The 15,747-nt window shown below is 40.2% G+C and overlaps 1 protein-coding gene across 5 annotated transcripts; it reads right to left on the bottom strand.

Moving 5' to 3' along the window:
• Positions 1–51: 51 nt before the first annotated feature.
• Positions 52–14,855, bottom strand: LOC102223926 (serine/threonine-protein kinase PAK 6-like). 5 transcript variants are annotated; one of them, XM_023347894.1, is made up of 10 exons: positions 14,398–14,855; positions 11,595–11,676; positions 10,100–10,367; positions 8,632–9,198; positions 7,480–7,896; positions 6,606–6,739; positions 6,408–6,534; positions 4,732–4,857; positions 4,193–4,327; positions 2,437–3,571 (listed from the first exon to the last, which is right to left on the bottom strand). In XM_023347894.1, the coding sequence occupies exons 3-10, from the start codon at positions 10,304–10,306 to the stop codon at positions 3,404–3,406; spliced, it is 1,881 nt and encodes a 626-aa protein (XP_023203662.1). In that variant the 5' UTR covers positions 10,307–10,367; positions 11,595–11,676; positions 14,398–14,855; the 3' UTR covers positions 2,437–3,403. The 5 variants fall into 5 exon arrangements, with proteins under 5 accessions (XP_023203660.1, XP_023203662.1, XP_023203661.1 ...); XM_023347892.1 differs by lacking the exons at positions 11,595–11,676; positions 14,398–14,855 and adding an exon at positions 52–131 and having other exon boundaries at positions 3,369–3,571; positions 10,100–11,588; XM_023347893.1 differs by lacking the exons at positions 11,595–11,676; positions 14,398–14,855 and having other exon boundaries at positions 8,632–9,195; positions 10,100–11,588.
• Between the last annotated feature and the right edge of the window lie 892 nt (positions 14,856–15,747).

A 15,747-nucleotide genomic window follows, 5' to 3' on the forward strand; every position in this document is an offset into this window, starting at 1 on the left:
TGAGGGCAGATTCTGGACCTTTGGGTGTTGCAGTCCTTTTGAGGGGAACCAGAGAATCACTGCTTATCTGTTTGCTGATAGACGGTCTTCGTTTAGACTCCAGTGTAACTCTCAAACATCTCCTCTAGTAACTAGAGAAGAAAACATAATACTTTTCAAAATAATGCATAAAACCTATTAGAATTTACCTTTTCATTCATGGAAGAAAAGAGATTTGAGTAGGCTAAGGTTAGCGACTATTAAATCTTCCAAAAGTAATTTATGTAAACTGAGATTTAGATTTCATGTATCATCTGGTTATGTGGTTGACCATTGATTTTTTTATGTATATTTGATTGATCACATTTCTGTGCAAAATATTATATAAGTGAAAGAAAATGACCTCAAGTAATACAAAAATATTATTGTTTTTATTTTACAAAATTAAAATGAACTGAATTGAATCTAAAAGATATTTTCAAAGTTACTTAACTTTATCCGATAATCACTTTTCTATTTATTTCAGTGGATAAATGACATCAACACAGAAATCAGATTTAAAAGTTATCTTTTCTCTGCTTTTTAAAATTGTATTCACTTTTTGACATTTATAAACACATTGATCATATCCCTCTGTTTTGGTTCAATAGGTTCTTAAATGTCAATTTTGTTTCTTTTACAACACAAAACAAAAATCAAGAAATTTTAAAAGGGAAACATGTATGCACAATTTTAAAAAAAGGCCATACGGAGCTAAATTAGGGCCATTAAATTTATTTTTTAAAAAGAAAATAAATTGAAACTGGAAAAAAATAAATGTAAACTGAAAAATAATTTTGAAATGGAAATATAATTTCTTAGACTGAGAAAACCCTGAACCTGAAAATTGGTTTTTAAGCTTTTTTCAGTTTCCATTTTTATATTCAGTTTCAAAATTATTTTTGATTTCACTTTATTGCCCTGATTTAGCCCCATACAGTCAAGTTTGTTTTAAAAAAGTTGAAACTGAAAATAAAATTTAAACTGAAAAATTATTTTGAAACTGAAATGAAAAATTTAACCTGAAAAAAACCCACTGAATTTGAAAATGCAGTTTTTAACTATTTTTTCAGTTTCAAACTTTATTATTCTAATTTAGCTCCATACAGCCCTATAGAGAGAGTAAATGTTGGTTATTCTTGCAAAAACTTCATCACTTTAAAATAAGAGATTTTTATGATTTTCTGCTAATCATCCTTTTCCATCATGAAGTAAATAAGTCCTTCTTCTCCTTTCCTTCCTAATCCTGTTTATCTCCATGGTGACGTCCAGCTACATGTTTAATTTTGATCTTGAGTGAAAGACAATTTTAACTTGAGGGCTTTTTGTATGTTGCCAACAAGATAAAAAACCAAATATTTATCCCTCTTAAGCCGTCCTTCAGGCATGCATCCAAGAAAAACAAACCGTTTGTGATACAATACAAGCAGCTGCATTAAATTAAAATAACAAAGTCACATCTGACATTTTATCAAAAGCTACTTTAACCTTTTAGGACAAGAGGAAACATGTTTCTGTTAATTGCTGATATGGTGAGTGGTCTGTGATGAGCCGAAGAGTTTGTGTCTCTTTATCTCCAACTCTTCAGTCTGGAAATAGAAACCTGACGGGTTTTATCTGCAGCCTCAGAGATGTGTTGGTATTAATCTGCTGCAGCTGTTCTGTTCAGGAAAATTATTTTCAGATTACGAAACCAAGGGATTCTTTATTGGATCAGAGATTTTGTTGTTCACAAGAAGAAACCCAGAAATCAACCCAACCTGATCAGGAAATGTGTGAATTTCTGCCTTAGTTCATGATCTGAAGTAACCAAACAAACATTTGATTCTCTGAACTTGGCAGAAAAGTTGATGCAATGATCACACAGTTGATTTATTAAAATAAAACATAATTCCTTTAAAACCCCTTAAACTTCAACATTCCAGTATCCTGAGCTCCTCCTCTATGTCCTAAAAAGAAGAGGTCACCAGTTTGACCTCACACGGACCTGAAAATGTGTCATTAAGATGCCGCTCCAGCAGGTGGCAGTAGAGTTCAGCTGTGCAGGAATATAAATGTATAAATATATACATATTCCGTTCTGCAGAATATGTGGTGAAACTTAGAAACTGACGTATTCAGATGCTCTCCATCCAATCTGAGCTGGAGATCATCAAAATTTGTGGTTTTAATCGAACAAAAGGGGAAAATACTGAGAGGGTGTTACATCCTCCTAACGTTTGTTAGGAGATGTAAGTGGAAAATGTTCATGTTTATAATTTATATCAAACATCAGCATCATTATGAGATAAATCTGTTTTTTAAATGGAATTAAATAATCCTCATTGTTGAATGAACATCTAGACTCAAATGTTTATGGAAACCCATTTTCTTCAAAATTACATAAATAAATTAATAAAGCTCCCAAAATAAAAAATATATATTTAAAAAATATTTATTTTGTTTTTATTTCATGATTTGGTTGAGTATTTGCTAATAACACTATCTAATTTTGACTAAAATGGCTCTCCATACATGTTGCTCCCGCTTCACTTATAAGTCTAACCTGATGGTTTATTAATGAAAATTAAATCATTTTTGGTTTAATGTAATATTGCTCATAAAATAGCAGAACCTAAGCAGAAATTGACAATCTGACAGAAGAACACTGATGATTATTCAACATTTCCCTTATTTAAAAAAAAGCTCACAAACGTCAAAATGTGAACAAGTGCAAATGTTAATAAATCAATATAATTACAAATAAACTGAAATATTTCTGATGATAGGAGAAATTATTGTTTAATTTCTCAGCTGTTTGTTAATTAGATCAACATGAAATGTGATTTGATCTGAAATCAGAATAAAAACCTGATTTATTTTATTCCAATTTGTTTGGAATTGTTTTTATTTTAACTGAAAATGTCAATTTAAGAATTAGAGCTGCAAAATTAGAAAGAACATGAAATGTTTTAAAAGCTCAAATTCAGGTTGAAGTCTATAAAAAATAAAATCAGCTGCAGCAGCCGCCGCTTTGAGTTCAGAGGATATTTATCCTGGAAGCGGTAATCTGGAGTTTGACCCCTGACCTCCGGACCTTCGCTGCACATCGCCTCCCTTCTATTTCCTGCCTGAAACACTGAAAAGGTTCCTCAACATCTCTATAAAAATAAAATAAAAAAGTAAAAGTAAAATGAAAAAGAAAATAAAAGTAAAAAAATAAATGAAAAAAATAAAAGTAGAAAGAAAACATGTGGTCCTTCTGAAGCTCCAGGTAAATCCTGAGGTTAGTCTTTAATGTGGTCTCAGGTGTATTACGTAAATCCTGAAGCATCAGGTGTGATCCCAGGTGAGTCTCAGGTGTGACCCACCTGAGGATCCTCCAGTCTGTGGCTCCAGGTGAGGCTCAGCAGAGCGACATGCGTTTGCGGTGCTGCTCCACCAGCGGCACTAGGCAGCGCGGCGCGGAGGCCTGCAGCATGAAGGGATGCTGCAGCAGGGCGGCGGCGCCACTGCGCTGCAGTGTGTCACGTGTCAGCATGCAGCCCAGGAAGTCCTTCAGAACCGGAGAAACCTGCAGCCAACATGGACACCATCAGCTGCAGAACATCTGGAGAAGCTAAACGGCTGAAATAGGATTTATTTCTGCATCGTCGTTCTGCTGCTGGTCAAATGCTACGTCATCAAGCTTCCATGAGAACAACTGTTGGGATCTTTTGTTTTTATTATTATTTAATAACATAACAAAACATAACATAATATCACTTGGAGGGGTTGTTTGTTTAATTGTTTTTTTATCATTATTACTTAACCAACAATATAAAAAAATGTTTCTCTTTCGATTTCTTTTCGGTTTTAATTACTTTTTTGACAAAGTTTATGGTATGGAGCTAAATTAGGGTCATAAAGTTTGCAAAAAAAGCAAAAATAATTCAGAAAGAAATACATGTTTATATAAAGAGTAAAAACAGGTTTTCTTCAAAATGTAACTGATTTTAATGTTGGAAAAACTTAAACAAACTGTTAGCTGCATTTTTCTTCCTCTCTAATTATAGATATAATCTGTGTGTGTGTGTGTGTGTGTGTGTGTGTGTGTGTGTGTGTGTGTGTGTGTGTGTGTGTGTGTGTGTGTGTGTGTGTGTGTGTGTGTGTGTGTGTGTGTGTGTGTGTGTGTGTGAGGGGGGGTGTTTCTGACCCTTTGCATGTTCTTGACACTTGGCGCCGCTTCGTCTCTCAGTTTCTTCATGGCACTGATTGGTGTTTCGTTGAAGTATGGAGGCTCACCGTCCACCATCTCCACCACCATGATGCCCAGGGACCAAATGTCCACCTGGGGGACCGATTTCAACGTTACATGTCGTTTATAAGATGCTGTCCAGTAAAACATTGCTTCTAAGGCTTTTACCTGATACAAATTCATCCCAGCAGGGAAATTACTTTGCAGCCAAACTCCAGACTAAACACCCGGATGTTGTTATTGTGTCTTGTCTCTTGTCTTGTCTTGTCTCTATGCTGTAACTGCGAAGTAATTTCCCTGCTGGGATGAATAAAGCACTTCTATTCTATTCTATTCTATTCTATTCTATTCTATTCTGTTCTGTTCTGTTCTATTCTAAACTACGTATATCTACATATTGGCCAAAGCTAAACCTTTCAAACAAATGTAACTTATTGCATTTTAACATATTAAAACCATGATTTTATTTGATAAATCAAAACAAAGCAGTACCTCACCTCTGTGCCATACGGCGTTTTGGAGATGACCTCTGGAGCCATCCAATACGGAGTCCCGACCAGAGATTTCCTCTTTGGGATGTCAGTGTTGATCTGAGCGCAGAAACCGAAGTCGGACAATTTTATCTGCAGCAGAACGGAAGATAGAAAATATGTGAAATTAATTTAAACATTTCAGAGTTTTTTTTCCTGCACTTGAAAATGTTCAACTTGAGTTTTTTTTTAGTTCAGAAATTTAGATTTTTTTCCCCCCAGAAGTTTTCAGTTTTTTCTCTAGTTGTTTTAGTGAAAATGTCCCGTTTTCCTGTCTACAGTCGTTCTAATAGGCCGTCGTACGTCCCTGTAATTACCATTAGCAGAATGTAAAGGCAGCAGAGCTAAAATCATTTTCTTAAGTGTCACTTTAACACATAAGATAGTTGTGTTGCTCTGTGCCTGAAGCAAATCCTGCAGTAGGAAATAAATAGTTACTGCTGGCATTTGCGATCTGAATGCCCGGGTTTACAGTAAACTTCGGCTCGTTATTAAACTACTTGATGCGGTTTCTGTTATCAGATGTAATGACTTAGATGGTATCTGTAGAAACATGCTGCCAAGCCGCATTTTCTCCTCCCTGCCTGGAAGAAATTCCTCACAAACTAAAAACATGAGCAAGCCGAAATGTTCTGCGGCCCGTCCAGGTTTTGTTTATCTGAACTGATGGCTTATTGCTCAGCTGAAACCAGAAGTTTACATACACCATCTATTTCTCTCAATCTGAAGTTAAATCAGACCAAACTTTTTCTTTTTTACCCCTCCAGGGGGTCTTTTGTGGGCTCTAGTGTCCCTTATATGACAGTAGGCTGACAGGAAACGGGGAAGGAGAGGGGGGAAGACATGCGGCAAATGTCGTTGGGTCCGGGAGTCGAACCCGCGAAGGCCGCGTTGCGGACTCAAGGCCTCCAAATACGGGTGGCGCCAACCGCAACGCCACCACGGCACGCCCCCAATCAGACCAAACTTATCTTGTTTCAGAACAGAATCACCAACATTATTTTTGCTAAGAGCCTCATTACTGAGATAATTGGTCAGATTTATTAGCTTTTGTCTTCAAGATCACAAGTTTACATACACTAATGACCAGTCTGTACCTGAGCTTCGATGTTGCTTCAATATTTCTACATAAAGGTTTTTCCTCATGATGCCATCTATTTGGTGAAGTGCACAAAGCTAACATAATAACATAGTGGGCCTGTTCTCACAAGTGGAGAGAAATAAACCAACAAAATGGAATTTATTATAAACAATAAGAACTCAGATTATGTTCCCATCATTTTGGATTTGGTCCTCAAGATGACATCCAGGAGAAAAATGTACTTCTTGCATAAACAGGGTGGGTTTATTAAAAAGAGCCTTATGAAATATAGTTTATTGATCTAAATTTATTAAACAAAATAAAATTAATGATTTGTTTTTAGTTTCATTCTTTTTCTGCCTCTATTTTATTCTAAAACTGTGTATAATTTAGAATTCAGAGCAGACCCCTTTACGAAGGGTTTTATCTAAAGTTCCCACCATGCCATAAAAACAAGTAAGTGTGTGTTTGACTGTGTCCGGTGCGGAGTAGTTTAAGGTTCAGATTTTCCTTTCAGGAAGTGTTTTGACAAAATTCCCCCCAAAAGCCTGGAGAAGTTTACCCTGCCGTCCAGCGTGAGCAGGATGGAGTCGCTCTTGATGTCTCGGTGGATGACGCCCTGAGAGTGGAGGTAGGACAGCGCCTGCAGGACGCCCTCACACACCGTCGCTATCTGCTCCTCGTTCAGCCTGAACACCAAAACATCGCTAAACATCCCATCTGGGTACCTGGCCTCCATCCATCTGGAGCGGCTGCTCACCTGGTTTCACCGATGATGTGTGTGAGAGCGCCGCCCTGCAGGTACTCCATGATGACCCACAGCTCATCCTCCACCAGCGCGCTGCGGAACATCTGCACCACGTTGGGGTGCTGGTAGTCCCTCATGATGACCACCTGGGAGGAAAACAGAAAACGCTTTATGATGCTTTACATCCAACATGAAGACGAGGAAGTGATAAATCTATCACCAGGGTGATAACAGTTTGGGTTTTTCATTATAGTCTAGTTATATTTACAAAATAAGTTAGTGCTAATTATTTTTTAGAGCGTTTTCTTGTTTTCATTAACTAAAAATTGTTTAGTTTTAGCTTAGTTTTTACTACTTGTAGTAGTAGTTTTAGTTTTTCCATATTCTGGTTAATTTTTTAGTGCAGAATTAAGAAATGTCAAAGTTTTGTGATTATGTTTACATTGATTGGGTAATGAAAACTCAACAGAAGGTAAATGTTTTTAAAAACTGACTCAATTACTGTTGAACAACCAGCTGACTCTGGAGTTTTGTCCCATTTTTTCTGGTGCCATTGTGTGGACTAGCATTAGCATGGGCTATGCATGGGCAATTTGCTGACAGCTGACGTAAACCGCTTGTTTCATATCAGTTCAAAAAGCTAATAAATAGATTCATAAACCCAAAAACAAAGGATATTGTATCCATAACTTCAGTGTGTTTTAGTTTTATAAATTTGTGATATAGTTCCACTTTATTATAGTTTTCCCCCATTGATTATTGTTTTAATTTATTTCAGTGTTGTGGAAAAAAACATTTTGCCAAGTACCGTCAGGTGAAATCACTCAATGTTTTCAGTTTTTGTTATTTCGTTAGTTTTGGTTAGCTGGTTGAAGTCGACCCGTACCTCGTTAAAGAGAAGCTCCCTGCGCTGCTGCTTCCTCACGTCCATCATCTTCACCGCCACCTGGCGCCCGCTGTGCCGTTCCCGGGCGATGCACACCACGCCAGTGGAGCCCTCCCCGATCTTCATGAAGTTCTCCAGAGTCACCCTGGGATCGCCCGGGTCCACCACCATCTCCAGCGCCGCCTTGAACTGCTCGTGGGTCACCTTCTGGGGCGCTCTCTCCGGGGCGGCAGGAGGCGTGGAGGAAGGGGGGCGGTTCGGCTGAGCGAGGCTCGTCTGCGGCGGCGTTGAGGCGCGTTTGGTAGAAACATCGACCCCTGTGGAGGGGCGGGGTGAAGGTTGGGGCAGCACTCTGCCAGTGATGACGGGACTGCTGGTGCTGTTGGGCGGAGGCAGCCGAGGGCGGGAAAATGGTGGCTGGAGGAACAAACAGGTTGAGTTATGTAAGCAATGGTTTCTACTGTAGAGGAAATTATTCTTCCTGGGTTGTTTTTGTACTAAATGTTTTATTTATGATGTGAACCCCAGGAAGAGTAGCTATTGTCATGGCAACGGCTAATGGCAATAGCTTCCCTATCTTCTGTCATTATTACCACATTAATAGATTATTATTGTTATTTTACGATCATATTGTCATTGTTTCTGCTTTGATTTTCATGTTACTACTCATTTGTAGTTATATAACAGATTATGAAGAATTTATCGAATGAACATTAGCAAACAGTTGGTAATTATTCCGATCCGAATGTTCGGTTGTTATTTACAATTAACATTATTACTATTATTATTATCTACAGGTTTTCTTCTCTTGCTATGAGAGTCTATTTGTAATATTACTAATTGCTTAATACTGATTTTTTAAAAGTGCTTATTTGATTGGCTGATTATTTCACTTATAGCAAAACATTTTTCCCATGTTTTTAGTTAAATAATCAGTGAATGGATCTATCACGTTTTTATCAACACTAAGAAATTATTGACTTAAAATGAGCTCATATTTCTTGCTGAAAAGTTACTTATAAGTTAGTTTTATCTTATTTCGAGTGTTCTAAGGTATTTGTACTAGAAACTGGATGAAAAGTTTTTGGTAGGATTTTGTGTTTCTGCAGTGTAAATAAATATAAATAAACTTGACCTCGGTCCAGGTCTTACCTTGAGGTCATAGGTCGAATGCGGCCTCCTGGGGGTTTCTGTGGAAGAGGACAGCAGGTCCGGCAGGTGATTGGCTCCGGCTCTGGGTCTCAGCTGAGGCCTGCCGGTCTCTGCCGCCTGGTGGTAGGAGGTCGGCCTCTGCTTTAGCCCGACGCCGCCGTTGCGGACGCTGGGTTCAGGCGTGTAGGTCGTCCTCTGAGGCGACGTGGGGCTGAGCGGAGCGGCCTCAGATACGGAGCTCACCTGGCTGCTGGATTTGGTTCTCTGCAGGTTCCTGTTCGCTCTGGGGCTGCCGCTCTCGCTGCGCACCTGCCGGATGCGGTCCTGCCAGTAGGTGGCGTTGCCGCCGGCCTTCACGCTGCTGCTCCGCCGGCTGATTTCCAGGTAGTGGTACGACTCGTCCTCCGCCACTTCTCCCAGCCGGCCCATTGACTGGGCGCGTTTCCGTGCCGACGGGCTGGTGCGGCGCAGCGAGTTGGAGCTGGTGACGGAAACGCGGCTCATCTCAGAGATCACGTGACTGATGTAGTCGCCATGGCCGATGAAGCTGCCGCGAACGATCGTCTGCTGGCAACGGGATAACAAGTTCATTTCAGGCAGGGGTGGCCACACCTCAGGTAAACCGCTAACCCGCTAATAGTTGTGCTAATTGTGTGTAATAATCAACTTGACCCTATTGAGGTCGATAAACTATGTTGTAACCTTTGTGTCATGGTTGAATTTAGCACTTAGCTTCAACTAAACACCTTATTGGTTTAGCGCTTTAGCATTAGCAAAACCAATGTTCATCATTAGAACTTTCGGGTTAGCACAAATAGCTTCTTAGTTAGCGGTCAGCTAGCAAAAGTCTGGGAAAGTTTTATCATTTCTATACATATCTGTTTAGAGGAAAATAATATATATTTAAATAAATCATTTCAAAATACACATATATGGTACAACATATTAATACATTGCTAAATTGTATTAATGTAAGAAAAAGTAACATTGAGAATAAAAATTTACAAAAAATCAAAAATAGAAATTTTATGAAAATGGAAATAAAGATGAAAGGAAAGAAAACACAGATATTTTAAAGATGCAATAAATTATTTAAAAAGGAAAAAAACAACTATAAAATAGAAAAAGAATGTGGTTAAAAAAAGAGGAAAAAACCAGACAAAAAATCTGATGAGAAAAGTAAACAAGAAGAAAAATAACTTAACCTTTGTTTTTTAAAAATGAAATAAAGCCAAATTTCAAAAGGAGAAAAAATTTATCTGGTTAAAAATAAAACCAGAAACATGATTTTAAGAAATTAAACAAGAAAACATGAAAATGATTTTTTTATTGCAACACAAAAAAATTCAAAAAGAAATATAGAAAAAAAAGAAATGTTATAAAAAAATAAAACTATAAACTAAAATTGTAGTTTATAGTTTTATTCTTTCTTTAGCGAAAGAAACTGATATTGAATTTGACCTCTGACCTTCCTGGGTTCCAGATCGATGTTGGTGATCCTGGACGGGTCCACCAGGGGGCGTGGCCTCCTCAGCGTGTCGATGACGCTCTGCCACTGCGCCGGCAGACCCACGTAGCGTCCCGTCGAGACGTCAAAGGACGTGTGGACGCGGTGCTGGAAGTCCCGCGGCGCCGAGATCTCCAGCCGGTACTTCTTCTTCCTGCGCCGGAACATCGCCACGGAAATGCAGCGCCGGCCGCCGGACCGGACCCGGGGGAAGCGACAGGAAGCGGCGCTGCGAAGGGGAAAACAGCAGGCGTGACGCCAGCCGGGCCGAGACATGATGAGACGCTGAAGGCAGGCGGAGAAGTGGCGGCTGCTCTTCCTGCTCAGGTGACTCACCTGAACCGGGTCACATGACCCGATCCTCAAACCGACCAAGCAGCCCGGGTGAGATCTCACCTGTCTGCATCAGTGACTGCAGGAATCTGGAGTGTTTGCAGCTGACCTCTGACCTCAGAACCAGATGGTATTACCAGAGATCGGATCGGTTCTGAACCACATTCTTCCAGAACCCGAGTCCGTTTGACTGTAAGCACTTCCTGTCTGGGAGGGAAGCCGGCTCACTTCACAGGGTGTAAATACTTTTGTGACTGAACCCATTTGGTGTCAGTCTGTCATCAGAACCAGGATCCATTCAGGTTCTGATCCAATTCATGGAAGACGCTCACGACTCTCAGCTTCTCCACAGAATCTCCAAAAATCTGACCTGTGGCTTTAAGAAGCTCAGATTTGATCTGCCTGCTGTCCTAAAGCGGCCCGTTTGGACCGCTTGTTAGTGGCTCAGGCGGCTCTGCTGGAATGTTTTGGGTTTGAATGCCGACCCGGTTCTGCAGGTTCTGTCCTGGCTTCCTTCAGCCTGATGTACAGGCTGGGTTCACGGTTCTGGTTCCGGTAATCTGACTCGGCTCATTACGGACTGTCAGGTGAGAGTTTGGATCAGTTTGGATCGGTTCTGATTGGTTTGGATCGGCGCCAAAATGTGAATGTTTCTGGATGATGAAGATGAGTAATGAGTCTCTGTGGATGTGATGAAGATCAGCAGCAGACCGATTCGGGACAAAGTCCAGAACCAGAGAGACGACGATGAAACTCATCATCATCATCATCATCGTCACAGAACCCGTCTGACAGAATGAATCATTCTGACGGATCTCAGAAAATCCCGACCTAATCTCAGAAACTTCAGAACAAACATGACTCAAAGTCTCTGACCTTCGTCAGTCAGAACCAGCTCCAGAACCGGCTCTGAGGTTCTGGGTCTCAGCAGAACCTCAGCAGAATCATCACCCACACCCGGACCAGAGGAGAGCCTTCCCAGGACCCAAAAGAATCTATTTACTCATTTAAAGAACCCAAACAAAGACTCTTTGTCATCCAGAACCTTCAGGTCCAGTTACCCCTCACCGGGCCTCAGAGGTTCTGCTCTGATGCAGGACAGTCTGACTTCCTGGGTTCTCACCTGTTGGGGCGTTGATGTTCCTCAGCCTCGGGTCGGCCCGACCCGGCCCGGTTTGGTCCGAACCTCCTCGCTCCACCTCAGCCTGTAGGAAACACAGAGAGGATGAAGCATCATCATCATCATCACCAGGCTCTGCTGACCGGATCGGATCGGATCGGATCGGATCGGATCATCCACATCCTCCTCCACTCCCTGACAGCAAACAGGAGGAAGAGGAGGAGGAGGAGGAGGGGGCGGAGCTTAGGGATTCCCTCTGCACCAGAAAAATAAAACTATAAGGTCATGAAAACGTTTAGCGAGGGAAGTAGCTCAGCTATGCTAGGTTGACTTTGACAACTGGAACATGTAGAGGTGCTGCAGAATTTGGATTTTCGGTTTAGTTCAGCGTTTTCATCTCCAACAGCGAAACGCTGCAGGAAAACGACTCTTAACTTCATGACAGCAGCTTCACCGTTTTATACCTGAAAGGCTAAAAACCAACTTCAGTTCCTTCAGTGACTCTTTGTGTGGTGAATTTGAGATTCTGCAGCTTCATAAGATAAAAATGTAAAGACAGAAATTATGATAAAGAGAGAGAACATGTAAAACTTACAGCAATTATTTTAAAAAAATGAAAATATTTAATAACATTTTTGATGCTTTAACATTAATTTGATAACCTTGTTATAGTTTATGTCTAATTTCTAGCTAGTTTTATTTACTTTATCTTAATTGGGTTTAGTTAAACTATCTTAGGCTGAAGTTTATATTCTGACTGAATTTATTTGTTATTTCTGATCAAACGAGGATGTTTCAGTTCCCCTCATCTTTCTTCTCCAGCGGAGCGTTAATAAACCGATGCTGCTTGTTTGCCTGCAGGATACAGAGGATCAGCTGGTTACCTGCACACCAGGTGTGTGAGGGGTGTGTGTGTGTGTGTTTTCAGGGTGTGACTCACCAACATACCAGAGGAATCTAACTCTACATGACCAGACAGCTCCTGTCTCTGACTGGAAACCAGCCTGGAAATCAGACTGGAACCAGTGACTGCGCTGTGAGAGCGCCCTCCAGTGGCAGCTGGGGGATGGTCATAACTGAAAACACGTGGTCAGGTGATCCATCCGTTATTTGAGTCTAAATATGAAGTTAGATGTTCTCTACAGCTTGAAGAAGAAACGAGTCTCCAGAGCAGAAAGTTTAGTGTTTCCCTTTTTAAACCACATTTCACTGTAACTTCGCCGAACCTCCAAAGTAGCTCTTAAAAAATGTTCCTGTTTATGGTCCTCAATAATGAGATGGTTTTACTCCCTTGGGGTTGGAAAAGGAAGATTTTAGACCAAACTGGACTCACTCTGAAAAAGTCTAAACTGCCTCAAGTTATTTTTACAACTCAGATAAGTGCAAAACTCTGTTAAAACGGGCCTAAAGTTAGATGTGAACATGTTAGTCAGAATAAATATCCGCACTGAAACAGTTCAAATGTTGATCAGAATCTCAAACCTACATCTGTGCATTAGGGCTGATATAACAATGAGTACATTTCCACCAAAAAAGACAAAAACGCAGAAAATTTTAGATAAACCTCAGAAATTTACTAGAAAAAATACATGGAAACATCTGAGTTTCAAAAGTAACAAGATGTTTGACTTTTGGAGAAAAAAATTTGCTTCAACATTTGAGGATTTTTAAACTCATATTTCTTCTTGAAAATTTCTGAGAATTATCTCAAAATTTCTTCGTTTTTGTCAGTTTTGCTCCTTTTTTTCTACCAACAGCAGAGCCAACCTGGAACCCAACCATTAAAGAGAAGAAATCATTTCAGTCATAGAGACGTGGCAAAGAAAGTCTGAAACTGATGCAGAGCTGATCAGAATCAACCTGAAGCCTGATCCAGGTGGAACCTGGCTCCTCACCCAGTGACCGCTGACCGGACCAGAACTCCCAAAATAGTCCAGGAACCATTCAAAAGCTACAAATAGAGGAAAAATCCCCAAACCATCAACCGTCAGACAGAATCTGTTCATGTGTTGCTACAAACTACAGGACAGTAATAATACCTGCTACCAGCCAGAGGTTTAGTTCACCTAAAGGTCATAATCTGTCTCTGTACGAGGCGCCAACTGGTCCAAACTGGGATCAGAACCAAAACTAATGCAAATGAAATCTCCAAATAACAATAATATGTCAATTTATGATCATTTATTGCCATAATTAACCAAGAATTATGGTCAATTATCATGAATTAAACGAATCGGTTGGAAAATATCGTTATTGTTTGTCCAGCGAGCCAAAGCTTTCCACCAGTGACCAACAGGGGGCGCCACGAGCAGCACGAAAACAAAACAAACGAGTTTGTGCAGAAAATATTGAGAAAGTTTAGCGGATTCCGCAGCAGCTGTGCATTAGAGACCCGACATCTGCAGGCCCGTCTGTGGGCCGAACCAGAACCATCAGAACCGCGTTAGACCCCCAGCAGATAAACACTGCAGCTGGGCTGGCAGAGCAGAACCTCAGAGTTCTGGAGACCCGGCCCGGTCGCTCAACTGGATCCTGAACCAGGTCAGACATGGAGCTGCTCTCAGATCAGTTAGCAGCCGTTCATTCATGCGGATCAGTTTACAGCAGCACATCCGGGCGGGACGGGGTTCGAACCAGATCCGGTTCCGACCCGGTTCTGACTGACCGCTCTCAGCTCCAGATGTTCTGTCAAAGTTCTGCTGAGAACCAACAGGATGAACTAAAAACTGTTTTTCTCTTAAAAACAGAGAGCTGAACGGTTCTGATCCGTTTGAGTTGGATCCGGTTCCGCCTCAGGTGTATTTACCTGGCCGTAGAGTCCAGGTGGGTCCAGATCCTGCCGCGCGCTCTGCCTCTCTCCGCTGCTCCTCTCTCTCCTCCCCCACATCTCCTGTCTCACCTTGTCCCAGGTAAGTGGGCGGAGCCTGCAGATCAGGGACAGACTGGAGGAACTCCGTGGTTTTGGTTTTTATTATTATTTAAAATTTAGTGGAAGAAGGAAGTGTGAGGTCAGACTCTCTGAAGCCCACCGGCCCAGTTCGTGTTAAGTAGCGGCAGTTTGTGTGGATCTGAAGCCCGGGATGAGGCGCAAGGAGCGGCGGCCTCAGGCGGGGTGAGGAAACAAAGAGGAGGCTCCCTCCGGTCGGTGCAGGCGGCAGCATGCCCGGTTCTCCCTGCGGGCTCAGCAGGACGTGACTCAACAGCCCGAACCGCCCAGTTACCCGCCTAAAGCTCCGAACCTCAGCGCATCTTGACTACAGATGAAGAAATGATGTTGGTCTGAAGCTTTAAACTTATTAAATAATTCAATTCATATGAATCTTTATAGTTCACTTAGTTATAAAAACCTTCAATAAATATCTGAAAACTACAACAGTGTATGAAATAAAAAGGATTAAACTCAGAAACTTTCCAGGAAAATCATGGAAATTTCTGAGTTTCAAAAAGGTGAAAAATTATCATAAAAATGGCTGAAATAAAATGGAAATTTTTTAGAATTTTCAAATTCAAACGTTTTTAGAAAAAAAAACTTGGACATTTTTTAGTTTCAAAAAGTCAAAAACTGAGAAATTTTCAGATTAATCTCAGAATGGTTTTTAGAAAAAAAATGGGAATTTTTGAGTTAAATTTGTTTTAATAAAAACCCAGAAATTTTCTAGGAAAAACGTTTGAATTCTAGAAGTTGAAATTTTGCTAGAAAAATAAGAAAACTTTTAGATTAATCTAAGAAATGTTCTAGAAAAGACAAGAACATTTATGAGTGAAAAGTCAAATTAAAAAAAGTTTCAAACAGCTGAAAATTTGCTAGCAAAAAACTCATAAATTTTGTGATTAAGCTAAAAGATTTTCAAGTATTAAATAGAAAATTTTTAAGTTGGAAAATTCGAACATTTTCTAGAAAACCACTTAAATTGTGAAATAAATATTAGAAATGTTCTAGAAAAGAATAAATCTTTGATAAAAAAGTGAAAAATTTAAAGTTAAATTTTTTTCTTTATCTCTGAAAAACCTCAGAAATTTTGGGGATTATTCTCAGAAATTCATTTGAAAAAATAAAACCATGGAGTTTCAAAAGTCAATTTTTTTTTCCAAACAAAATTCTGATAATATCAAATTGTCAGAGTTTTTTTTTCAGAAATGTCTGAGAATAATCTCT

This window comes from Xiphophorus maculatus, chromosome 15 (assembly GCF_002775205.1).
Source record: "Xiphophorus maculatus strain JP 163 A chromosome 15, X_maculatus-5.0-male, whole genome shotgun sequence".
Lineage (NCBI taxonomy): Eukaryota > Metazoa > Chordata > Actinopteri > Cyprinodontiformes > Poeciliidae > Xiphophorus > Xiphophorus maculatus.